At 43.4% G+C, this 27,051-nt stretch overlaps 1 protein-coding gene and 1 long non-coding RNA gene across 3 annotated transcripts in view; one reads left to right on the top strand and one right to left on the bottom strand.

Moving 5' to 3' along the window:
- Positions 1 to 26,056, bottom strand: LOC137537719 (uncharacterized). Of its 2 annotated transcripts, none has more exons than XR_011024662.1 (3): positions 25,914 to 26,056; positions 17,277 to 17,427; positions 1 to 218 (listed from the first exon to the last, which is right to left on the bottom strand). It is a non-coding gene; the product is annotated as an uncharacterized lncRNA (long non-coding RNA). The 2 variants fall into 2 exon arrangements; XR_011024663.1 differs by having other exon boundaries at positions 25,970 to 26,049.
- Positions 1 to 27,051, top strand: part of LOC137537706 (mucin-2-like) — a 165,527-nt gene that overhangs the window by 4,221 nt on the left and 134,255 nt on the right. Inside the window, exons 3-12 of the mRNA XM_068259642.1 lie at positions 5,430 to 5,544; positions 10,445 to 10,535; positions 11,397 to 11,512; positions 12,035 to 12,251; positions 15,055 to 15,180; positions 15,999 to 16,116; positions 17,294 to 17,432; positions 23,018 to 23,128; positions 25,432 to 25,501; positions 25,960 to 26,097. Of these exons, the coding sequence (XP_068115743.1) occupies positions 5,430 to 5,544; positions 10,445 to 10,535; positions 11,397 to 11,512; positions 12,035 to 12,251; positions 15,055 to 15,180; positions 15,999 to 16,116; positions 17,294 to 17,432; positions 23,018 to 23,128; positions 25,432 to 25,501; positions 25,960 to 26,097 (1,241 nt within the window). The remainder of the gene's footprint in view (positions 1 to 5,429; positions 5,545 to 10,444; positions 10,536 to 11,396; positions 11,513 to 12,034; positions 12,252 to 15,054; positions 15,181 to 15,998; positions 16,117 to 17,293; positions 17,433 to 23,017; positions 23,129 to 25,431; positions 25,502 to 25,959; positions 26,098 to 27,051) is intronic.

Raw genomic sequence — 27,051 nt, 5'->3', positions numbered from 1 at the left:
ACCTTAACATGAATATGTGGCAGCATGGCAGTCTGGGTAAAACAGCTGCCTGCTACCAGCATCAGTATATCCACTGTCATTTGTACAAGGTGTTTCCTTGGGTGTGGTATATTGGCCAACGCAATAAAAAGGAGGTTTCTGGATACTCAGGCCAAGCCTTCTAAGTGTCCTGGACAAGAACATATGGCGAGCACCTTGAGGTGTAACTCATCAGATTACTGTGAACATAGACAGAAGTCATAAACATTTATAGCAGTCTCAACTATGGACATTTAAATGCCTATTAACTTTTTAGATTTGCCTCAGTGACATAAGAAACTGTATACAGTAAGGCTACCTGCACAATGTTTTGTAACAAGTAAAGAAAAGATGCACTGCTGACTGAACAGTTATGTTTGTCACACACAGATGATTAAAATGCAATTCATTTAAATTATTGGTTTTCAGATGGTCACAAAAACGGATTGTTTTGAAAATGTTTAATTGTATTTATTTACATACAATTTTTTTCTATAAATGTATTCAATAAAAAAAAAACTATACCACTTGTTTGAAAATTACCATCATGAATCAATCATTCTTAAATTTACATTTCAGTTTTTCATAAGCATCATCTCTTTATTAATTCTCCTTTTTTTGGTTGTGGGATGACTGCCATGAGTTGGAGTATACATTTCTGTGAATGTCTGGCACTATATGAAATCAACAAGACAAGAGGACTAGAGATGGCCCGAACGGTTCACGGGCGAACGGTTCCCGGCAAACATCTGGGGTTCGCGAATCGCGATCGCGGAGAGCCGCAAACTTTTCCGGAAGTTCGGTTCGCCCTCATAGTGCATCATGAGGGTCAACTTTGACCCTCTACATCACAGTCAGCAGGCACATTGTATCAGGCTACACTCCCTCCTGGAGCCCCACCCCTCCCCTTATAAAAGGCAGGCAGCATCTCAGGCTTTTCACTCACTCATGTGCCTGCAGTAATTAGAGATGGGAGAGCTACTGTGCAGAGACTTATAGGGAAAGCTTAGTTAGGCTCCTGTAGGCTTCTTAGCTTGCTCCTTGCTGATTCTTATTGCTAAAAAAGCACCCCTCAACAGCTCTTTTGAGAGCTAATCTTGTTCTTGTGATCTATTTTTTTTTTTGTGTGGCCCACTTGCATTATATACAGCCCTGTCAGTCATTCGCAGCTGGCCTTTGGCCCCTTGGTGGTATAATTACTACTGTGCCAGTGCCAGGTGCACATTATAATACCCATCACTGCATATACCTATTACCTGTTGTTCACTTCAGTGCACCTACCTATCTACGTGAGCGCACGCAGTGTCACTGTGCCTGTCCGGTACCTGTCTGTGTGTGACAGGTGCACATTGTAATACCCATCACTGCATATACCTACTACCTGTTGTTCACAGTGCACCCACCTACCTACGTGAGCACACGCAGTGTCACTGTGCCTGTCCGATACCTGTCTGTGTGTGACAGGTGCACATTTGTAATACCAGTCATTGCATAATTGTTCACAGTACCTGTGTGACTGCACACTGTGTAATATACCACTCCGAGCATACCTGTTAACTGCACCTGTGTGACAGCTGCATATTGTATTGTAATACCAGTCACGTAATACCTTTCACTGCATCTGTGACTGCACATTGTATTATACCTGGCAGTCAGTGCATACCTTTCATTTGAATGGATGGCAGACTTGCCCTCCATAACAGATTCTCGTTAAAGGTAGTAAAGTCTATTAGTGTCATATACAGCAGGGCCTCGAAAGTCCTCCTGTTACTGTATTGTTATTTTTTGTCACTACCTTGGGACTTTCATGCCATGCCTGCTGCCTTCCTTGGATGTGTGGTGGTAGCCGTTTCTCAGGCTCCAACTCCGGACCGGAATCGAACCCTGACTCCCCGACCTTTCTTTAACAATGGTAGAGAAAGGACCATCGACAGAATGAGCAGCGATAGACTACTGAGTGCGCAGGCTTGACCTGTGGTCAGAGCTGTCCCAATTTGCCATCCAACTTCTGTCTTGCCCTGCCTCAAGCGTCCTGTCAGAAAGGACCTTCAGCGCAGCTGGAGGCATTGCCACTGAGAAGAGAAGTCGCCTAAGTCACAAAAGTGTTCAGTACCTGACCTTTATCAAAATGAATGAGGCATGGATCCCGGAGGGCTACTGCCAGCCCGAAGACTAAGTCAGTCCCCACACACAGCATCTCTGCCTGCACGCTGTGTGACTGCCTCCCCCAAGACTAAGTCGCTCCTCACACAGCACCTCTGCCCGCAGGCCACTTGACTGCCTTCTCTGCCACCACCAACAGGCCCCAGGACTCCAGGTGGATTCCTGAATTTTTAATGGCCGCTATACTAATTTTTCTGGTGTGTATACATGCCTGCCTAATTTTTCTGGCTGCACTGAAGCTGCAACAACAAAACAAAAGGCATGTACATGTGCCAATTCCTCTTCTTGATCATTACCTTGCTGCGGTGAAGGGGCTTGCGTATCACAATGTAGCAATAACCACAGGCTATATGAGTGTCTCGCTTGGGGGGGGGGGGGGTTTGCACACCCAAGATAATAATGTCATTGCTTCATTGTGGACAGACCAAATTTGATCAGCTGGACAGTCACTGTTGTTCTATCATTGAGCTACCACAGCCCGGCGACCATATAGGCCATCACTACACAAACAGCTGTTTGCAGTGCGTAACACAGTGAGTTTGGTGTGTCAGTGTGAAGCAGTACTCTAATTACACTCCCTGATTGATGTATATATATGCAAGATGTTTTAAAGCACTTTAGGCCTGCAATTTAGCATTCAATGTGATTTCTGCCCTTAAACCCTGCTTTGCGTCAAATCCAGATTTTTCCCCGGGACTTTTGACGTGTATCCCACTCCGCCATGCTCCCCTCCAGGTGTTAGACCCCTTGAAACATCTTTTGCATCACTTTTTTGGCCAGCATAAATGTTTCTAGTTTTCAAAGTTTGCCTCCCCATTTAAGGCTATTGCGGTTCGCGAACCTCCGCGAAAGTTCGGTTCGTGCGAACTTTCGCTGAAGTTCGCGAACCCGGTTCGCTAACTGAAAATCGGAGGTTCAGGCCATCCCTAAAGATGATCTGCATATGGATGAAAAAGTTTTGGCCATCTATTTAGAAAGGGGTCCTTTACAATTGAAAGTGGTTGAAATTTGGAATATCTTACCTCAGGAAGAAGTTAAGGCAATCTCTATATCTGTATTTAAAGAGGGCTTGGATGCTTTCCTTCATTGAAGGGCATCCACGGCTATAATTATTAGGTACCTGTAATTCCCAGGAGAGTTGATCCAGGGACTTATCTAACTGCCATCCTGAGTCGTGAAGGAATTTTTCCCTTTTAAGGCTAATTGGCCCAGGCCTTGTAAGTTTTTTTGCCTTTCCCTGGATCAACTGGGATAGGTGCATGTTCAGGATAGTGTTTTATTTTCTGGTTGAACTTGATGGATGGATATCTTTTTTCAGGCAAACTAACTATGTAACTAAGAACTGGGGCTTAGTGGGATAGTGGAAATGCTGGAACTCGAGATAGAACAAGTTGTTATCAAGTGGGGAATATCCCAATATGATCCATTGTCCCCAATACTGTTCATGATAGGGTAAAGCCAGGGATGTAACTAGAAATCATGGTGTGTCCCATAAAAAACTGCGAAGGGCCCCACATTTTTGAAATTACTTTTCCCCTTCCTTTCTAGAGGCCCCTCTTGCAGGGATCTTATAAAAAATGTTGCCATCATGATCTCCCAGCCTATAAGTGCGGACGATGGTAGTAAAAAAAGGGAGTTGATTACTAATGATAGAGTGGAGCTGCTAATAGGGCACTTACATACAGACCTGCTACAGATACCTTGGTACCTCACAGTCACATAGGCACCATGATAAGGATACAAGGAATAGGGCAACAACATACACTTAACAGCTCAACTTAGCATTTGGCTTTGAATACAGCAACATCTGCACAGTGTATGGGCTAAATACTCCCCAAGTTCTGAGGAGAGGTTTCTGGGAAAGAAAAAAAAGACTTATGCTAGCTAGACACAATGAGATTTTTTGGCAAATTTACTGTCAGATCTATGATTTCCAACATGTCCGATCTGATTTCCGATCAAATTCATCATTCATTCAATCATTTTCCAATCGATTTTCCATAAGGGTGAACAGAAAATCGATCAGTATGCTTAAAAAACAAGAGGAGAATCGAGAGCCCAATATGGTGCAGTATTGTCAGGTAAAATGAAGAGTTCAATACAATTTTATGTATATACAGTATATACTCACAAACACGGGTTACCCATAGGCAACCACTTTAAATGCAGGTGGGGAGCATTAGAACCTGACCCCACTCAGGTTAAGAAGTCACTCTTTGTAGATAGTAGATGGGGATGCACCCCTCCACCCAGGGTGGACTAGAAGATCAGCAAAAATTCGGTATACAGAGGTGCCAGAGTAGCTATTTGTAAGCATTAAGCCTTAGCTATTTGATTTCTGATATCTAAGCTTGTTCGCATGGCCCTGTGTTTATGTGGGCCGAAAATGTTTTTTTTTTGTAGCAATGTTTTCTGTAGCAATTATTCTATGTGCTCTCTTCCAATTATCTGCTGCGCCGATTGTTGCAATTCTGTGGGTAGTTATTTTGTGTATATTTTGTTTTTATTCCAGTTGTGCTCCCATTTTTGCCTGAGGAAGCGGGGTCACACCCGCGAAACACGTTGCATTTGTGGAGTTGAATAAATTATTTGTCAATTCTGTTTTATCGAGACTCAAGTGAGTTTTCTTTTTTTTGGTAAGAGGGAGGTAAGTCCACCCTAACATCCCCCTCTGTTTTTAAGCGGTTTTTAAAACGTTTTACTCTACTCTGGCGCCTCTGTATACCGAGTTTTTGCAGAAAATCAATCAGAAACCATTCGAAAATCAGATTGGACATGTTGGAAATAATCGATCTGACAGTAAATCTCACAGAAAATCTCATTGTGTGTACCTAGCATTAAGCCCAATCTACACGATACGATTCTTTGTGCGATTCGATTACGAATTTATTTACGATCTGATTAAATCCGACATGTCCGATCGGGATTCGATTCAATTCGATTTGCCATTGCAAAACAATGGCAAATCGAATTAAATAGAATCGAATCCTGATCGGACATGTCGGATTTAATTGGATCGTAAATAGAATTGTAATCGAATCGCACAAAGAATCATACCGTGTAGATGGGGCTTAAGATGCCGTAGGACTTTCAGTTCCAAAAGAACAGACAGTTAGTGGCCTATCACTCATTGTGATTGTAGACAATGGTGACTTTTTTTCACTGATAAGTGACTACAGTAACGGATAGTATCTTATTTGCACAAAAACAAATGAGTATCTGAATGTTTCCAACATTGTATTTTGCAGCGCCAAGACGCCATACTACAGCTTCGGAATCCTCATCCAGAAAAATGATGCATACTTTAAAATATATACAAAGTCGGGGCTAACTCTGATGTGGAATAAAGAAGATGCAGTTATGGTGAGTAATACATGTTGTAAATACATCCCATTGTCTTAAAGAAAACCTGTACTGAAAAAAAGTTCCCCTGGGGGGTACTCACCTCAGTAGGGGAAAGCCTCTGGACCCTATCGAGGCTTCCCCTGTCCTCCTGTGTTCCACGGCGGTGTCGCTGCAGCCCCCGGAACGCACAGGCGACAAATCCGACAGCCTGTGCAATATTTACCTTTTTTGGCTCCAGCGGGGCGCTGTTGCGGCTCTTCTGACGGAGATAGGCGAAAATAGCCTATCTCCGTTGGGTCCGCTCTACTGCGCAGGCGCAGGAGACTTGCGCCTGTGCAGTAGAGCGGCCCAACCGAGATCAGCTATTTTCGCCTATCTCCGTGGGAAGAGCGGATACTGCGCCTGCACTGGAGCTCAAGAGGTAAATATTTACATCGCCGCCACTCCGGGAGGATTTTCGCCGCCGTCGTGGGACTGAGGAGGACGAGGGAAGCCTCAATAGGATCCAGAGGCTTCCTCCACCCGAGGTGAGTACCCCCAGGGGAGTTTTTTTCATTACAGATTTTCTTTAAGTAGTTTTCTTTTCTATGGCCCCTTTGTTTCTTCTCTTCTTTCATTCTCTCCTGATATTTTCCTTTACTTTCTTTTATCTGTTACACGTTTTCTGTCTCTCCTTTTTGTCCTGTCCCTTTGAAAGATTTTCCAATTTAATTTAAACAATCTAGCCAGACTTAAGGTGCCCGTACACTTACTTGATTTCCCGCAGATAGACAGCAGATTCAGTCACTGTGATCGAATCTGCTGTGAAATGGATATGCAAACGCTGACCGTTCGACCAATTTCTGCCTGAAATCGATCGATCCCATCAATCTGTCTGCGCGAAAGATCTCCGGTGGGTCAGGAGTGCGTCGATAGCGGCGTTCGAATGTCCGACCACCAACGCTAGTGACAATACATTACCTGATACGGCCGACGAGAGTCCCCGCTGTCTCCGCGGTCCCTTTTCTGCGCTGGGCTCTGGCTGGCTTCACTTACTTCCTGTCGGGGGAAGTTTAAACAATAGAGCGCCCTATGCTGTTTAAACTTCCGCCGACAGGAAGTTAAGTGAAGCTGGAGCCCAGAGCGGAGAAGAGACCGCGGGGACTTGTGACGGCCGAATCAGGTAATGTATGCTGGGGTAGGCGGCAGCGGCAGCTCCACAGATTGTGAATCGATTTCATAGTGAAATCGATTCGAAATCTGTTTGCAATGTAGGCAGCCAATAGATCCCTTTTTGATCAGATTCGATCACAGAGTGATCTATCTGCTGGTCGATCTGGCGGCAATTGACCAGTGTATGATTGCCTTTATGAAATAAATATGTAGTACTTCTGGAGGCGGAAGAAGCCATGTACAAGAAAATAAATCTTGCAGCCCAAGTTCAGGAATTGCAGAGTAATTTCATAGCTCCATATCTCTTATCAGTCCTTTAACATAATGAATTGTAAAATGTGTACAGTGAGGGGTTTCTGAAACATTTAATACCCCCTCCCCCCCCCCCAAATCACTATCATGTTATTACTTTTTTGTTATCAAACATCTTTATTGAAAGTGTAGATAAACAGTACATACTGGTTGATGTTTCACTACAGTCATAACAGTGGGATACTGAAGTGAAGAGTGAATACCTATTGAGTAAACAATAGGATATGCAAGTATATAAAAAATACAACCCTAAAATAATACAAAATAACCAGAGAGATAGTTGAGGTCACAAACAAATTCTCTGAAAATTGTGCATCCAAAAAGAAGAAGAGAAATACAAAAAATCAATGTCTGAGATAACGGAGGGTGTCAAATCTGGATACGTAGGAGTAAATAAGAACCATATGTAGAAATGAGGTTCCCATAATTTAGAAAAGGTATTAAAGTTGACCTGGATACAACTCATAAGATATTAATTTTGGCAAATGTAGTAAATTATTGCCATCATTTGGTTCCAATTTAGTCCATTCTAGTTCTTTAGAAAGCCATTTGGCTCCGATGGATATTCTAACCCCTGAGGTAAACTTAGCGAGTAGTTTATTTTCCATTTGGGATAATGAATCAATTTTCACATTAAGAAGTGCATTACCTGGACATGGGCTGAGTTTTATTAAATAAAATGCTAACCATTCTACACAATCTAGACCATATTGTCCTTATTACTTTTAATTCTTGAGAGGGGTGAGTTTCTACTTGCTTCTGGAGGACAATGGAAGTAGTCAGATAGCACATCAATCTTTCCCCAAGGAAGTCAGGGGAATGTCTGAACATCCATCGGCATTGTGCGCAGAGCTTTTTGAGATTGGGCAGGCAATTCTCCTTTCACAAAACTTTCCATCAATGCTAAAAATTCACAATGTGTTGATGCAGAGATGCACTCTTCCTGGGTCACTTTCTGCTCACCTTCAATCCCTGTGCCTTGGCTGGTATTCGTATGTAAAGGCTCATACACACGTCAGATTTTTCCAAACGACCAGTCGTAAGACTGGATTTGGACAATCGGCCAAGCGGATCCGTCAAAACCAGTCTTATCAGGTTAACGACCGACCGTACACACGACCGATTTGATGTCCAGACGACCGGACGTTCAAACGTCCAAACGACCGGTTGTTTGGAAAAATCCTTCGTGTGTATGCACCTTAAGGACACTCCACACTGTGTTTTTTTAAATGTATTTACAGAAACGAAAACAAGAAAACAAATATTTGCTTAGCAGTGTTTTTGTCAGGGGAGGACTGGCCAGGGGGGAAGGGGGGAAATTTCCCCCCAGGCTGCCTCTCATTTAATGTTTTAGGGCTGGTACAGTGCCTGGTACATGTTTTTGTATAAGGCAATGTGAACCACTAGGCTGGTCGAGGGAAATCAATGCCTAATTACAGAGTAATTAGAGGGTGGGCAAGTTGGTAAATATAAACAGCATGATGCAGAGCAGAGGCTTTCCTGCAGGTCCGTGGGAAAATATCTGTCTGATTTCGGGTGGAAATTGGTTGAAAGTATCGATCTGAGAGGCTGGGCAATCTCGGGCTGATGAGGTTGATCCAGTGTGATAATCACGAACAATGAACGCGACGGAAACCCCCGGCCATTGTAACTCAAAATATTTTATGTGTCCCCCCCGCCCCCCCCAATTGCCAGTGCATTATACTTTACCTGTCACGCTGTTCCTCATTTGTCCTTGCTGTATTTCCCATAAGACTTTTGGCATATAGCACGTGGGGCACGTGTGTGATGTAATTTAGGGCCCAGGCTGCCGTGAAAATGGGCCGCTAGTTTGTGTTTTCCCTCCAGGCCAAAAGGTCCCAGTCCTCCCCTGGTTTTTGTTGTAGAACAAAAGCACTTCTTGAATGTAAAATAGTTCTTAACCCCTTCTTCCTGCAGCTGTTAAGTTAGTCTTTTCAAGTTATGTAACACAAACACTGCCAGCAGCGTGAAAGCTGTTCTGAAGCATTTGGTAATACTGGATAAGATGTGTTCCTTTATGCATTAAAGTTTGCATACATGTAATGCACAATTTTGCTAAAATGTGTAATGTTAGTGAATCAAGAGATGGGTGTTTCCCTATAAATACGAGTTAAAATGTCCCTTAAAGGAAACTTGCAGTTAGAGGTATACGGAGGCTGCCTGCCACATTTGTTTCCTTTTAACCACTTAAGTACCAGTGGTACCATAAACAGCAGAATACTGATGAATCGCTGCACATACCCGCCGCATCCGCAGTCCACCCCACACTTACACCTCAGGCCACCCATTCTGCCGCCTCTATGATGGCAGAGTTCCTCTGAGCCGGTTAGGAGCCGCTTTCATTGGCTCCTGACCTTGTCTATCAATGTAGGCCAATGGGAGTTGCTTACATTGATAGACAGGGTCAGGAGCCAATGAAATCGGCTCCTGACTTGATCACAGAGCTCTACCATGATAGAGAAGGCAGTGCGAGGGAGCTGTGGCAGGCAGAGAGCGACGCGATCAGCGAGAACACACAGTGGCAATGAACTAAAAACTATACCCTGGCAACCACAACAGCATCAAAACAGGGCATAGATTTAAACTAGCATCGTCTTTAACTGGTTAAACACTCCTGCGTCAGTAGTGTCTGAATCACACACTTGAAGGAAGCATGCAGCTAATCTTGTCAGAGTCACCTGGTCTACATGCTTGTTCGGAATCTATGGCTAAAAGCATTCAATGCAGAGGATCAGCAGGACTGGCTGATCCTTTTGACTGATTAAAAGGAAATAAATAGGGCAGCCTCCATATTCCTCTCACTTCATGTTCCCTTTAACACAATAATTTGATATACGGTAACTCATGAGAAATTTTTGGGAATATGTGTTAAGGTGAGATTGTTCATGAGGACAAATGTTTACATCAGAGCCAAAGTACTGTGTTATATTGTTAGGTATTATGTGTCTTTCGTTAAAGTACTATTATTTATTTATTTATTTTTAGTATTTATATAGCGCCAACATCTTCCGCAGAGCTGTACATAGTATATAGTCTAGTCACTAACTGTCCCTCAAAGGAGCTCACAATCTAATCCCTACCAGAGTCCTATGTCTATGTATGTATCGTGTAGTGTACGTATTGTAGTCTAGGGTCAATTTTAGGGGGGAGCCAATTAACTTATCTGTATGTTTTTGGGAATATTCCTAAAGCTGTCTTTCGAAATACGTTTTGTCCATCAGAAGACAGCTTAAAAATACAAAAATTTGCAGACCTTCAATTTGCATTTATTTCATTGTTTTAGAGTAATGTGGTTAAGAACGAGTCCATGTGGTGACTATAACTTTCTAATATCTAGTTACAAAGATGTTGCTGCAAATAACTTTTGAAGAAGGAAACTATTATGCATAACAAACAACTATTGAATGTTTGCTTTGCCATGCCTTGTGTACAGGTGGAGTTGGACCCGAAGTATAACAATCAAACCTGTGGGCTGTGTGGTGATTATAATGGCGTGCCCATCTATGATGAATTCCTCACTGGAGGTAAGTAATCTGGAAGTACAAATCAACTACAATACCAGTGCCAAATCAGTTTTAGAGGGCTACTGTCCACTGAGAAATCACAATCTGATTCAATTGCATTTGTCCCATTTTCCACCACAGTGATTCCACCACAATTTTCATCCAATTCGATCGAATGTACGCTGTGTTAGCAATTTTTGACGGGAGGAAAAAAAATAGGCAGGAAAATATTTTGACTTGCTAAATTGCTAAAAAATTGCATAGTGTCGCGGTTGATATGCAATCTTCCTGTGCTCCCGTACTTTGTAAAGGAGCTCAAGCAAATGCACCACACTAATGGAAACAACCCCGTGTGCTTTGCAACTAGCCAGCCTCCCTTCTTGCACACTATTTTGGCAGTTAGACTTAGCAAATGCCATTCAGGGAATGCTTTTGAAAAAAAAAACAACAACTCTGAGAATCCCCCATGAGGAGATGGACTAGTCTAAAACCTGTCAGTTCTGTCAGATTTTAGCGACTTACTTGAGCCTCAATACTTATCTACAGGGTGACGCATCTCCCGCATTTTCTAATTCCTGGCAGTGCCTCTCACATGTGTGCTCCACAGTGCATGCTGGTGGGTGCAATCTGTGGATGTAGATTCACAGGAAGTAAATGGTTGAGGAAGTGCAAAACAAAACAGCCAGTGCAGAGGTCTTAAATATGCATGGATAGGTGTACAGATGAATGAAAGCACTGCAGTAACAGATTTTTACAGTTGAAACTGTAACCAAATGCAATACTTATAATTTAAACTAAACCATGTGTCCTTTCAGAATTCCACAACTTCAATTTTGGGTTTTTATGACTTTTTGCACTGACATATTCTGTTTTTATCTACAGACATCAAACTAAATCCTATACAATTTGGAAATCTGCAAAACATAGATGACCCTAATGACAAATGTATAGATTCAGATGAGACTCAGAAAATAGATACCACCCACTGCTCTCAATATGTGAGTAATCGTCTCTTGGTGAAAAGTAATCATTTTACATGCATGTCTTAGAAAACTGCCTAACAAAGGATGCTTCAAGGACAGGTGCGAGCAAAAAAAGATAAGAAGATCTACTTACCTGGGGCTTCCTCCAGCCACTGGCAGCCTATCTGCCTCTTGCCTCTCCCCATCGTTGCGGATGACTGGAGCATTCTGCACAGGCGTAGAAGTACTGCACCTGCACTCGCGCAAGCACAGAAGATGCCGACTTGGCAAGGTCAGCATCTGCAACCGAGAGGATTCCGGGTCACCGAAGCTGCGGTGAGGGACAGATAGGATTCCAGGGGCTGGAGGAAGCCCCAGGTAAGTTGATCTTGTTTTCTTTTTTTGCTCGCACCTGTCCTTTAACCGGACCGCGTGTAGTAAATCCTACTATCATGTACCAGGGTGATGTGGATGAGTTATATCAATGGCAATGGGAAATTCAAACATAGTAAGTCACAGCTACCTTTTTGTAATAGAATGTCCTCCTTTCTTTCTCAGCGCTCTGTGTGTGAAGGACATCTGGAACATGCTGCATTTTCTGACTGCCATGATCTCCTCAATGTGGAAGCCTATATTAATGCCTGTATGTTAGACATGTGCTCGTGTGGTCAGTCCCAAGATTCCTTCTGCCTGTGCAGCACCATCACTGAGTTTTCCAGGCAATGTTCCCATGCTGGAGGCCGCCCAGGAAACTGGAGGACTGACAGCTTCTGCCGTAAGTTTTGAATTTCTAAATTCTCCATGCTGACAAGTAGCAGCTGATCCTCAGCAGATTCATTAGTGAAAATTGATTCTCCTTTTCTTTCTATTCCTTATCACTAATAAAAGTTGGGTAAACCAATTTCACCACAACTTCCCCACCTCCCAAACAGTACAGAAATAGTAGTTCTTGAAAAAAATTCTTAAAGAGATCCTGTAACAAAAAAAGTTTCCCTTGGGGGTACTCACCTCGGTAGGGGGAAGCTTCAGGGCCCCAATGAGGCTCCCCCCTCCGCTGTAGCTGCAGGCAATCCAGCGCTGGCTCCCCCGAAGTCTCCTGCAATCCACGCTCGACAAGCCTATCAAGGATTATTATATTTACCTTCCCTGTCTCTAGCGGGGGCGCTGTTGTGGCTCTCAGCACAGAGATAGTATTTTTTTGAGGTTTTTGGCCATGTAACCAGGGATGTTTCTTGAGATAAGCACAGGGGTCTAGTCCTTGGAAAAGAGGTGAGTAGACTCACCCCAAACCCCCCCCCCAAAAAAATGGATGTGGTAAAGCATAACATGGGTGTGGTCATGGGTGGGGCCAAATATACATGACCTTAGCAGTGATGTAAAAGGTCTGCCGGGGAAGTTTGACCTCGGCAGTAGTGTATCCCCCAAAAATAGATTTAATCCGACAGCATTTAACCAAAAAGACACGTAATCTGGTAGAAGTTCCTCTAAAATACAGATAATATGGCAGTGGTTCACCCAAAATAGACAATGTGGCAGCAGCAGTTCCCCCAACATACACATAATCTGGAAGCAGTTCCCCCAAAATACGTGAAACCTGGCAGCGGATCACCCAAAATACATGTAACACCCAAAATACATGTAATCTGGCAGCAGTGGTCCCCCAAACATACACAATCTGGCAGCAGTTCCCCAAAATACACGTAATCTGGCAGCAGCCATTCCCCTAACATACACATAATCTTGCAACTGTTCCCCAAAATACGCTTAATCTGTTAACAGCGGTTCCGCAAAAATGCAGATAATCTGACAGCAGTTCCCCCAAAATAGGTACCCCCATCATAGGTAGCCAGGTCTATAGGTGTCCCCAGTATCAGTAGCCATGAGTATAGTTGTCCCCAGAATAGGTAGCCAGGTGTATAGATGTCCCCAGGAAAGGTGGCCATGTGTATATATGTCCCATAGGTAGCCAGGTATATAGATGTCCACAGAATAGGTGGCCAGGTGTATATGTTCCATTGGTAGCCAAGTGTATAGTAGTCCCCAGTATATGTAGCCAGAGGTATAGGTGTCCAGTATATGTAGCCAGGTGTATATGTGCTCAGTATATGTAGTCAGGGGTATAGTAGTCCCCAGTATATGTAGCCAGAGGTATAGGTGTCCAGTATATGTAGCTAGGAGTATATGTGCCCAGTATATGTAGTCAGTGGTATAGTAGTCCACAGTATATGTAGCCAGAGGTATAGGTGCCCAGCATATGTAGCCAGGGGTATATGTGCCCAGTATATGTAGTCAGGGGTATAGTAGTCCCCAGTATATGTAGTCAGAGGTATATGTCCCCAGAATAGGTAGCCAGGTGTCCCCCCAGCAGGAGGGGAGCAGCGCAGTAAAGGGGAGCTGTGGACACAGCGGTGGGGAAGGGGGGACATCTCCCCCCTTCCCTCACCTTGGGGCTCCCCCTTCCTCACTCTCCCCTCCAGAACTAAAATGTGCGGGTGGCTGGCAGCGGGCAGGACTTACCTCTTCCTCGTTCCGGCACGAGAGGGAGCACTCCACTGTCACTAGTCTGGTCTGGTCTAGACCAGAGCAGTGGCACGCAGAACTTACCCGGCGCTTGGATCGAGGAGGAGGTAAGTCCCGCCCACTGCCAGCCGCCGCCGGCGCAAATTTTTGTTCTGGAGGGGAGAGTGAGGAAGGGGGAGCCCCAAGGTGAGGGAAGGGAGGGGAGACATCCCGCCTTCCCCACCGCTGTGCCCAACACTCTCCCTTCACTGCACTCTCTACCTCCACTATAGATGCTAGGGTGGACGACGTCCACCCTCTGAAAAAAGCAGGTGGACGTCGTCCACCTGCGTTCACGCCCGACTCGACCCCTGGATAAGCATCATATAGTAAAGGTCTTCCACTGCTGGCCCGTGGACCACTACTTGCCTTCAACCATCCATTTCAGTTGTATCTTCTAAATATAGATATGATTAAAACAGACTTGTATTTGCTTATTTGCTGTGTTTAATATGCATTTAAATAATGTTTGGTCAGAGTTACCCTTAGAATTCAATAGACGCCGCAAAGCATTTCAAGTGCAGGATAGTAAGACAGTTACACAAATGCAATTGTAATAAAATGCAAGATTCTCAAAATGATTTAATGTCAGTCTAATTTGAACATACTCTCATTGTAGTCTTGGTCTTGGATTATTGTATTTTCTGAACAGTTATTAAACAAATATTAATTGAAAAGACTGGATCAACTTTGTACGGTTCAGAAGGGCATTTTATGTGCCGATTCACTCTAGTGTGATATCATCTGATGTGCTAAAAATAAGTATGGACACCAGCATTTAAGACAGATGCTGAACCAATGTCCTCATTCCGTTATATTGTATGCTGTTTCAATGCTTAGCAATGTTTCCAGCAGTGCTTTGAGCGCATTGCCATAATGTAAAGGTGCTGAGAGAAGAAAGGTTGGCGTTCCAGGGGCATGTTGGTAAATGCTTAGTAGGTGCAGATCTGTTTTTAAACATTTACAGTTTCTTATAACTGCAGGAGCAAGAGATCATACTTTTTATTTTTATTTTCCAGCTAAGGCATGTCCTGCTAACATGATTTACCAAGAGAGTGGCTCTCCCTGCAAGAACTCCTGTTCCCACCTGGAGATACACAGCCTGTGCGAGGAACACTATATGGATGGCTGCTTCTGCCCTGAAGGTAAGTTGCATAGGACTGACATTCCAACCAAATCTGACACTATTATCATCTTAATAAAAGCTCCTGGCCCAAATCTCCACATGCCATCTGATAGCCAGAAATAGTCAATCATATACAAATAATTCCACTTGCATTCAAATTTCATGCAGATTGTATGCATTTTGAAATTCAACCAATGAAAATAACTTCCTGTCAGTTTTGATTGGTCTTGTTTCAAGCTGCATATAACTTGCAATACATTTGAATGAAATCTAGTTGCTCTTATTCATATTTAGATTTTAACCTCAGATTTACATGGATGACCAATAGCCCACTGAGCCTTAAAGTGTGCCTGAAGTGACATTTTTATTTTATTTTATTGTGTTCTTAACAAAGTTTTATTTATCCTGGGCACCTCTTCACCCTTGTTTATCCCTCCTAAGAAATTATCAGAAGTTTCTTTCTGTTTTCCAGTACAGCAAGAGTTAAAAACTTGAGTTGTTATCTATGCAAAATAGCTTGTTGACAGCTTATCAAATTCAGTCAAGTTTCCTGAACAGTGAATAGAAGCCAAAACAGCTGAGAAGAAACAGCTAAAGAGTTTTTACTGCAGGAAAGTTCAAATTAGTCATTAGTTCCTGTATCTTTTTAAAGAAAAGTGGAGTATGAATTCTGTGAACAGCAGCAAGAGCAGTCTGATGCAATCTTTAAAATAAAGTTACTGTATAAAACCGAAAATAAAAATACTCTTTTTTATACTACTAATGTTCTATTTATCATCCATACTACCCATACAATTCCTTATCTCATAAGTTTATTTTCACATTTGTTTGTTTCAGGCACAGTGCAAGATGACTACACTGATAGGGGCTGTGTAGCAGCAAGTGAATGTTCTTGCAAACACAAAGGGTCTCTATACTCTCCAGGTGATACCATGCAACATGATTGTGATGAATGGTAAGAACAAATAATTAACTTCTGCTTAAAGTGAATCTGTTTGAACAGATTGGAGGTTGAAAACATATGAAAATGAAAAACAGTAGCGGATGTGGAGAAATCCCATCTCCACTCAAGTATTCTGTGACAGCTGAGGATTTGGTCACTCTCATCAATAAAGAAAGATCTTCACCAGCCAACGAACTCAGTTGCTGCCGGTGGCCACCCTTCAAAGAGGAGTAGGCAGTGTATTGAGGGGGACTTTGGACCGTACCAAACGGAAGGGGGAATAGGTGTCCAAGTGTGATAAAATATATTAAAAACAATAAAAGGAAGAAAAAGGTGTCTTTCCTCAAAAAAACTACACAAAAATTGGATTAAAGGGGAAAACACTTTACCCAATACTTGGCCAAGGAATACCATATTCTTCTTTTTAATCCAATATTTGTGTCATCTTTTGAGGTAAGCCACCTTTTTTTCTCCCTTTGTTTGTTGTTTAATACATTTCAGCACACTCCAGGGACTCTTTCCAACCATTTGATCCTGTACAAACTCCTCCTGATAGACTGTTTGAAAAGTTGAAAGGTAAAGATGCACACTAAGCCACGTTACTACCCTCCTTCCAACATTTTTGAAAGAGGGGGCTGCAATGAGCTCTGTCAGGTCTATCTGCATCTGTTTTTTTTGGTCTGACCCAATTCACCACAACAACAGCCCTCCCAACCTTTCCACTCCCTCTGCGTCTCTGAATATACTCCTTCATTTGCACTGAAGCAGAGTCTGACCTATAGCAGTTGGCAGAATGGGGCATGGCTATCTAAGTCTATTTTAGTGCAGACACTATAGTATGGACAGGTGGTGTGTGCATGTGTGTTTGTGTAAGAGGGGTGGTGGTGGGGTTTTGACAGTAGTTGGATGTGCTGTGATAAATGAAAGGTGAGTTTTGGATTTACCCATTTGTCCATTTATAAGCAGATGAAAGTGGGACCTGACATTTCCTTCCAGAGTAAATGTACCAGATGAGTGGTGGTATTTACTGTAGCAAAGATATACTGTTGCCATAGTGTAATGTTCTCTGATAAAGATATTTTAAGGTTTAACACATGATTAACCAGTTATCACCATCCCATATGTCACCACTGTACAGAAGCTTCAGTTTCATTAAAGGTTTATCAGTGTACCTTTGCTTACATTGCAGCCTCTGTGAATCAGGAAGATGGAACTGCACAAATCATGCCTGTCCTGGAGTCTGTTCCATAGAAGGAGGGGCTCACTTCACTACTTTTGATGGGAAGGCCTATACTTTCCATGGCAACTGCTATTATGTGCTGTCTAAGGCAAGACATTTTTCAGTTATTTAACTATTCACTGTCTGAAGATGAGATTAAAGGAATACTATCGATTGAAACGACTTTTTTTTTAATACTCTATATTAGTGTACACATTACCACTAGTGCTAGGGACGCTTTATTTATTCACCCAGGTCTCTCTCCCTCTATTTCTGCTTAAAAATTCATTTCTCACACAGTTCACAAATATATTTCACTGTGTCACACACAGCATGTATGAGACATGAGGAGAAATAGGCTGATCTGAGGTGGTAACAGGTAACTAAATGAGCTGTAATATTGCTGGAATATAACTAGCTATAACCAGGGCCGGTTTAAGCAACAATGAGGCCCCAGGGCAAAATAAACCTGGGGAGCCTACCCAACATATACCCCGGAACAAAAATCGGCATTAGGGGACCTTTTGTGCAGCTGGTATAATCAGGGTGTGAAGTCCCAATCGGTCAGAGCTCCACATTCTGGCTATCCCAGCCTGCATGGGGTACAAGGGGTTACAAAGTTTCAGGAGGGGGGACCCCACATAATTTAAAAAAAAAAAAAATTCCCACACTCTAAACATTAAAAAAATTGGGAAAATAGGAAAAAAATACCAGGGATCTTCATACAGCCATATGGCGGCTGTAAAGCGATCCCTGGCCAAAGCGCTGCGGCTGCGTATAGACCCCCTGGAAACCCCATCAGGAAATTTATTGCGCTTTCGTTTGATGCATGTAAAATTACTCTACCGTTAGGTTTGCTACTGAAAGTGACATTTACCGCATTTAAAACTATACTTTTTTCCTTCTAAATTTTAAAATCGATTTTCTCAAAAACTATAAGGTCTTTTTGAAAAATTGTTTTTTCCTCTTATTCCTAATGATCTCCTTAACATATCCTGCAAATTTAGGATTTCTAGCATTTAAAGAGGAACTCCAGTGAAAATAATTTAATATAAAAAGGTGCTTAATTTTTACAATAATTATGTATACATGATTTAGTCAGAGTTTGCTCATTGTAAAATCTTTCCTCTCCCAGATTCACATTCTGACATGTATTACATGGTGACATTGTTACTGTGGGCAGATTATGTAGCTGTTCTGGCTTTAACAGACAGCTATAAACAGCCATTTCCTGTGTGTGTCATTGTTACATTGTGGCAGTTTGCCCAGAGTACCGTACGGTACCAGAGCCTCTTGTGGGAGGGGTTTCAGCACAAATTCAGTCATACAGCGCCCCTGATGGTCTGTTTGTGAAAATCATTATATTTTTCATGTAAAAGTGGGTATCAGCTACTGATTGGGATACAGTTCAATTCTTGGCCGGAGTTTCTCTTTAAGGTGGATTTGCTATTAACCATTAAAGTCGGCAGGTTTTTAAATGTGTTTTTTTTTTTCCCTTTGAAACTTTAAAATCGTTTTTCTCAAAAACTATAAGGCCGATTTGCAAATTTTTTTTTCCTCTTGTAGCCACTGGGGGCCCCTACAAGCTCTGGGGCCCTGGGGCAGCTGCCTGCTTTGCCTTAATGGTAGCGCCGGCCCTGGCTATAACACTAGTCTGTGTTTACACTCAGACTGGTTGCCTGGCTGCCTGCTTGTGGTGATTCACTCCAGGCTGCATCCACTTTACAAGCTGCTGAGAGGGGCAGACCACTGTTTACAATTAGCATTATTAGTATCTTTATCAGTCAAGAGAAGCAAAGATAATAAACACACATTGCTAGAATCTTTAACCCCTTACCACCATATCAACAAGATTCTTTCAGCAAGGCAATAAACTATAAACTGAGGAGTTCATAGCAACTCCCTGTGCAGAGACATGGTCTAGCCCTCTGGGAGCCGTCAGTATTTAGATACATTTTGTATCCAAAACTGATGGAGGATTTTACAGCTGAGAGGAACAGCTGTGCGAGGAATCAGATTGCTCCTAGTACTTGTCCTAATGTGTGCTACAACATACAGCATTTAAAAATAAATGCATACATCGATAGTATTCCTTTAAATCAAATGCAATAAAAAAATAGCTTGAGCTGTTCCAAGTGTACATGTCACATATATAAAACAATTATGTAACTTATGACATGTTATTATGATTGCTAAAAAAAAAACTGTTAACCCTTTGCACACTCAGATGCAAATTTTTTAAACAAATGCATTCACAGGAATAAGTCATCCAGACACCACTGTTATCCCTACAGCTAAGTTAAAAGCCGGGCTCCTAGTTACAAAATAATGCATTCCCTTTCCTAGTCACCTACAGTACACTGCACAGAAGTACCCAGGTAATCGTAGGTGTCCAAACTCTGGCCCTGTAGCATGCATAGTGCAGACATGCAAACATTCATTGCATCAGATCTAGCTAAAAGATTAAGAGCACATATCCTGACGTCCTCTCCTGGGACAGATAGTGCATCAAACTCAAACTGACAAGGGAGCTAATGAAATATATTCATGTACACCATACACACCAGCATAAGTCGTGTGCGTCCTGACAGTAGTCAGACAGGGGAAGGAGGGAGTGCACCAGATTGATCCTTGACCACAAGGGTCAGTTACAAGGGCCAGAAAAAGGCAAAAAAGCAGAATGCATTTGTTTGAACACTTGCATGTGAGTGTGCAAAGGGTTAACTGTTTTTTGCCTTTTTTTCTGGCACACCCCCTTTAGTACCTCCTTAATAACTTATTTAAATGTCCTAACTTGAGTTGATGTGCCTGGTTTTATGTGTTTTTTTCTTGTTATGATTGCTCTCTGAGTAGACCTGTTGTGCAACAATCTACCTACCAGCAGGCTGAGAGGCGGGGTCAGCAATACAAGATGGCGCCGGGTGAGGACGCCACGGCCACAGGGCTCCGGTCTTCTTCTCTCTCTCTCCCCTAACTCCCCCTCTGGCGACCTCCCGACCACCTCCACCCACCTGGTAATGATGCAGGGGCCACGGAGGAGCCTCGCGGGCTGCGGGAGGATCGGGAGGTAGCGGGTGGGGATCGCCGTCCGGGGAGTCACTGCTGCCAGGGGACCCGGGACGCTCTGGAGCCAGGGGACGCCGCAAGCAGTGCCACCTTCACGCTGCGCATGTTCCGCCTCTCCTACCGGGGACCACACAGAGAGGGGCAGCGGCGGCTCCACACTGCCCACGGCCGATCTTGAATGGCTGAAGGGCTGCCGCCTGGGAAGAGGCCGCCACGTGCTCCTGCTGCCATCACCAGCCACGTGCTCCCGCTGCCTCTACCAGCCGTCCAGGGCCACCAGAGACCTCCCCATCACCGGGCGGCTGACCCCGACATATGCAGCTCAGGATTGCTGGGGTTGCCGGTCCCCCTCCACCACGGGACCAGCAGGAGAACAAGGGACACCCTCCACATGCAGAGGAGGCCTGACTGCAGCGGCTCCCCCAGTCACCAGGGGAACGACCACGCTGCCACCATGTCAATGGAGGGCCTGTAAATGGAGGGCCTATGGCTGCCCCATCGCAGCCACAGAGAAGGTATGCTGCCCCTGGCCTGTCCATCACTGCTGCCCAGCCAGGGTGCTCCCCCCCGGCACTATGTCCACCATTGCTGCACAGCCAAGGTGCCCCCCCAGCCTCATGTCCACCACTGCTGCCCAGCCAGGGTGCCCCCCTGGCCCTATGTCCACCAATGCCGCCCAGCCGGGGTGCCCCCCGGCCTCATGTCCACCCCTGCTGCCCAGCCAGGGTGGCCCCAGGCCCCACGTCCACCACTGCTGCCCAGTAAGGGTGCCCCCTGGCACCACAGGACCCCCACTGCGTCTGCACCCTCATTACCCAGCCGTGCGGACTTTGAAATTAGGAGCGCTTCTCCTCGAGCAACCTGGCTCAAGTGAACTCTGCCGTCTGCCTCCATCAAGATCCCCCTCCCCCCTCAGCTTCCTTTCTACTTTTCGCGGACAATCGGTAGCACCTGTCTAGTTGGGAGCGTGTCGCTGTGTAGCGTCCAGTGCCGGAAATGGCAGCGCTCATATCAGCTCTCAGGCTGCTCCTCCAGTCCCACTCTTTTTCTGTTCCTGCTATCAGTGTATGTTGCTATGTTGTATTACGTTAATCGTACGTGTATGCTGTAATGCTCTGTTTTTGCTTTTGTTTTTGCTTTTATTGTTTATACGTATGTACCATGCTTACCTGTATACGACGCTCTGCTTAAATGTACGCACAAACTGTAATGTTGTCCTATGTATGCTTGTCCAATGTCTACGTTTGTACCATGCCTAACCGTGCTATTTTCTTGTTTTTCATCAACGACCCTGTATGCGCCAAAACCAATTCCGGGTACAACCCACCGTTGTACTTGGCGAAATAAATTCTGATTCTGATTCTGATTCGGGAACTAAGCCATTGAGGCGGGGTCAACTAAGCCAGTTAACCCTTAGGATCTCAGTACACTAACCCGCTTCTGTCCGCTTTTCAGCAACACATCAATGTTACAGAATCTGAAAAGCGGACATAAGTGCATAAGTGTATTCAGACCCTAAACACTCTCAGTGTGTAATTCAAAATCTGTACCAATCTGACCCCCATCCCAGCAACTATTGTCTGACATTTTAGTGTAGCACATCTCCCTTGGGTGCATGCCCATCTTTTACAATTAATTTCTTTGATTTAAAATGTAAGAAAACAATAATGGAGGAGTATATTTCCCCTCTGTCTTAGGTAAAAGACCAGAAAGACAGGTTCATCATGTGGATTTATCTTTATGTTACACATTTCCATAACACAATGGGGCGAACACAAAGAACCATTCACTTCAAGTGCAAGACTGGAGTATACATTTGAACAGTATAGCAACATAGCACACAAATGTGATGTTCATCAATCATACAAAGTATGTTCTAAGGATTACTTAGAAAGAAAACACTGTGCTAGTCAAAGATGGGTGGTGTGTGCAAGAAAAAAAAACACAGGGATTATTGATTTTCTTTTTAAATAAATCACCAATATACTGTATTACAGTACAATTTACACAACAGACTCACAATATAACACATAGGGCCATATGCAATTCACTTTTTCACCTGAGTTTTCTCCTGGGTGATATTTTTAAATTAGTTAATAAAATGCATTTTAAGCCATTAGAAAGCAAGAAAATGCTCAAAATAATTTTGATAGTACTTTTTCATTTACTTTTTGGTACTTTTTTAGTTGAAAAGTGCTGGAAAGTTATTTTAAATCAAAGATAAAAAAATTATCTCCTAGGAGAAAACTTGGGTGAAAAATGTAATTGCATATGGGCCATGGAGAGAGAAGGAACATGTCCAACAAAGTCTACAATGTAAGAGGTAGGGGAAAATAGAATAAACATCTGTAGAGATGTTATTTACTGCAGTAAAGAAGAAATATAGACATTTGTCTGCACAATACGGTATTCTCAAAAAAACAAAAAAAAAGTTAAAAAATGCAAAAAGAAGGTTACTTAGTTGGCCGTCTTCTCTGTAATCAATAAATGGAATTCCAATTCTTTCCCCCAAAACATTACTACTACTAATCATTAGCTGGTTATCACACATTACAAGATTATTTTGGCAATAGACTCCATCCAATAACTGGTGATCATTCATTGTCTTGTGTTTTTCTTTTGTTGCAGGGTCGTGGAAATGAATCACATGCTGTCTTGGGGGAGCTGAGTCCCTGTGGTTCTTCTGAGAGAGAGACATGTCTTAAATCTGTTATACTCTTGACTGATAACCTGAAAAATGTGAGTACTGCACTAATGGGCAGCGCTGCTTGGATACCCCTTTTCAAAATCCGAATTGGATCCGGATACCCAGATATCCGATCTGGGTCGGATATCCGAGTTCAAAATTTTCTGATCTGCATCCGAATCGGATATCCGACCTCAGTATCTGGGGTATCCGGGCAAATTCGAATATCTGAATAGAAAAAACGGAAGTGGCCTTTAAATTGCTTTAAAAAATTTTTTTAGGGTATATGAGGCATGTAGCATCATTATTTTTTAAAGGGAAACACTAATTGATGATGTGGGGACTTGAAATCCCCCCCCCCCCAAAAAAAAATGGCTGTCAATTAACATCAGTACTAGGTTCCAGACAGCAGTCGTGCAGCCCACATTGTCTCCAAAGTCCAACCGCACAACTGGGACAAAACAGTTTTCAGCCCAGGCACCTCCGAAAAGTTACTTGGCAGTGCAAAGTTTCAGGTGCAAAGTGCCATGTGCCAAGTGCAAAGTGCCACGTGCAAAGTGCCACATGCCAAGTGCAAAGTGCCACATGCCAAGTGAAAAGTGCCACATGCCAAGTGCAACGTGCCAAGTGACAAGTGCCAGGTGCCGAGTGACAGTCAGACAGCAGAGGAGAGGACACTAACTGTCACACTGGCACTGCTCAGCAGCACAGCAGTTCTGTAGTAAGCTAACACAGTAGTACTACTACTCTAACAACTACTAGCACTGACTGCAGTATTACAGTACCAACTACACAATAACACAGTAATCCTATTCCCTAATCCCTAACCTATACTGTAGCTAGCTAAGGCTAATAGCTGGCCAGCAGGCAGCAGCTGGCCTGGTGGTCTGTGCACAGGCTCAGCACACACACAGACACATAGCAGCTGCCTGCAGCAGCCCTGCAGCACACACGCTGACTGTCACACAATGAAATCAAGCTAATTAACAATACAACATAAGTGTAATGATAGTGAAGGGGTTAATCACTGAACAGCTTTAGATTTATCACTGTATACAGCACTTGCTAGGCCAGCAGCGCTGGAGCATGTCTCTTAGTGAGCAATTACAAGCAAGGACAATATTTCTCATCATGGCAGCCCTCCTTATTATACAGGGGGGCCTGGCCAGGGTTCCCATCTGTGATTGGGTGCCAGGGCTTAGGCTGGGAGCCCTCTGATTGGCTCAATGAGGTCAGGTGGGGCAGGCCAGGGTTCCGTTTTGTGATTGGTTGCTCGGGCTTCTGCTGGGAGCCCCTGGGAGCCCTCTGATTGGCTCAATGACGTCAGGGACGTCATCTCCTATCTCAATAGTCAGATTTCTGCGGATATCCGCGGATATCCGCATTGCCAGCCAACTATTCGCAAATAGCTGTCCAGATTTTCATAGAAATCCGGAATCTGAATCCGAATCCGATAGCTGAAAAAAGGTTGGATATCCGGGTTACCCGGATATCCGGAATCTGGATGAGCAGCACTGCCAATGGGAGCTAACATCATATGGAGATTGACGTGTTTCAAGATAAATGTTTATATATTCTCTAGTTTATCTGTTTTACTATCAAGAAAAGTCCTGAGAAAAGAGGGACAAACTGGCATAGACACCTTACTTCAGATTTTGGCCATCAAAATAATTCAAAAAACAAATACAAAGCATGTTAATAGTGCCAATAGTGACGGTGGGGGTAAGTATCTGGGGGCATGGGGCATGGCTATTATGTAGCCAAACCCCACCTCAACAGTGGTCATGTTAGCTATTGGTGTGTGGGGGGTGGTGTTATTCATAGGTAGGGGTAGATTTGTGTTAGGAGTAGGTAGGGTTACAGGTAGGTCAGGTAAAAGAATAGTAAAATATCAGTAGTATTGCCAGTATTCTACTATCTGCATTATCCAGGCAGTACCCAATAACATCCTGCCAGTAATATAACCAATATTCTACTAGCAAAGTGATCTGCAAACTTGGCTCTCCAGCTGTTAAGGAACTACAAGTCCCACAATGCATTGCAGAAGTCTGACAGCCACAGTCATGATTCATAAAGGCAAATGGATTGTGGGACTTGTAGTTCCTTAACAGCTGGAGAGCCAAGTTTGCAGATCACTGTACTAGCAGCTTCAGCCAGCCCCCACATTTCTGGACGCCCCTTTTCAATGTACTGGCATGGGAGATCCTACCATTGGGGTTTTCAGGGTGCATAAGCAGCTAATATACTATTTCACTTGCCAGCACCCACACAAAGCCAAGCCATTAATTTTGTATGGAAATAAAATCTACCTATCAACCTCTAAACAAGCTACATGTGATATCCATCCTTCCTCTAGGTGGTGGCGTTCAAAGCTGATGGCACAGTACTGCTGAATGAACTGAAAGTAACACTACCCCATGTCACAGGTAAGGACAAACGTCAAGGTGTATGTCGATGACAGATGACAGAGGTCTGCCACCTGGATGTCATATTTGCCGAATTAGGGAAATCTAGATTAATTTAACACATAAAGCCTGGGCCATTTCTAGTTTGGCGCCTAAACAGAAATTCACTTTTGTAACTGGACAGAAGCAATGCAGTGATACAGTACTATCTAACTGCTGCTGCACAAGCTTTCAGGGTGACTGGGAGGGTATTTAATTAAGTTACAGTATGGGTGGGTATCCTGAATAATTTACTGCATTCTACTATATTTCACTACAGTGCCTCGTAAAGTAAATTTGTTTTATGTTGCAGTGGCAGCCTATAATCTGGGAGCTCACTCGCTTCATTCCCCATTTGATTTCTATGTTCTTGTAATGTGTGATATACACAGACCTGCAATAATGGCAAGAAAGCTAATCATCTATGTTTTCTTCTATAGCCAGTTTTACCATCCTGCAGCCCTCCGATTCCAATATCATCGTTCAAGCTGCCTCTGGCCTCCAAATGCAAATTCAGCTGTTACCCATGATGCAGCTCTATATCACTATGGAGAAATCTGCCAGGAGACACCTGCAAGGTCAGTTAAGAAGACCTGACACCAACATGTAGCATCACCTATGTCTGAAATTAGCATATGTACCTATTGCACAGCACTGCGTAATATGTTGGCGCTTTATATGTACAATAAATAAATAAATAAATTGCACATTTACATCACTCTAAGCGTAGCACTCTAAGTGTAGTATTAGTATATTATATATATGATGTGTGCATAGGACACACAACACACAACACACAACACACAACACACAACACACAACTCACACTCACACCATCACACATCACACATCACACATCACACACACACATCACACACACACATCACACACACATCACACACACACATCACACACACACATCACACACACACATCACACACACACATCACACACACACATCACACACACACATCACACACACACAACACACACACACAACACACACACACACATCACACACACACATCACACATCACACATCACACACACACATCACACACACACATCACACACACACAACACACACACACAACACACACACACAACACACACACACAACACACAACACACAACACACAACACACATCACACAACACACATCACACACACACATACACACACACACACACACACACACACACACACACACACACACACACACACACACACACACACACACACCTACACCTACACACCTGTCTGTCTATCTAGATATACTGTGTATATATATATACATATATACATCTATCTATCGATATATTTTTCACATTTAGCAAGCGGTTTCTTTATCCCTTCTTTTGCAGTTCCCTGTTGGTAGGGACCTTTAGGCTGAGTCCTGGTGGAAGTGCATCTAGAACTTGCTGTCATTAATTACACTCAGTCTATTGAAGAGATCAGCACTAGTGGCAGAAGAAAGGAAGGAAGAGCTGTGCACCATAGTATAATGCTTACAATATTTAATCCAACAGATA

This window comes from Hyperolius riggenbachi, chromosome 11 (genome assembly GCF_040937935.1).
Source record: "Hyperolius riggenbachi isolate aHypRig1 chromosome 11, aHypRig1.pri, whole genome shotgun sequence".
In the NCBI taxonomy this organism is placed as follows: Eukaryota; Metazoa; Chordata; class Amphibia; order Anura; family Hyperoliidae; genus Hyperolius; species Hyperolius riggenbachi.
The sequence above is the reverse complement of the archived record's forward strand: the minus strand, read 5'-3'. Positions and strand labels throughout refer to the sequence as shown.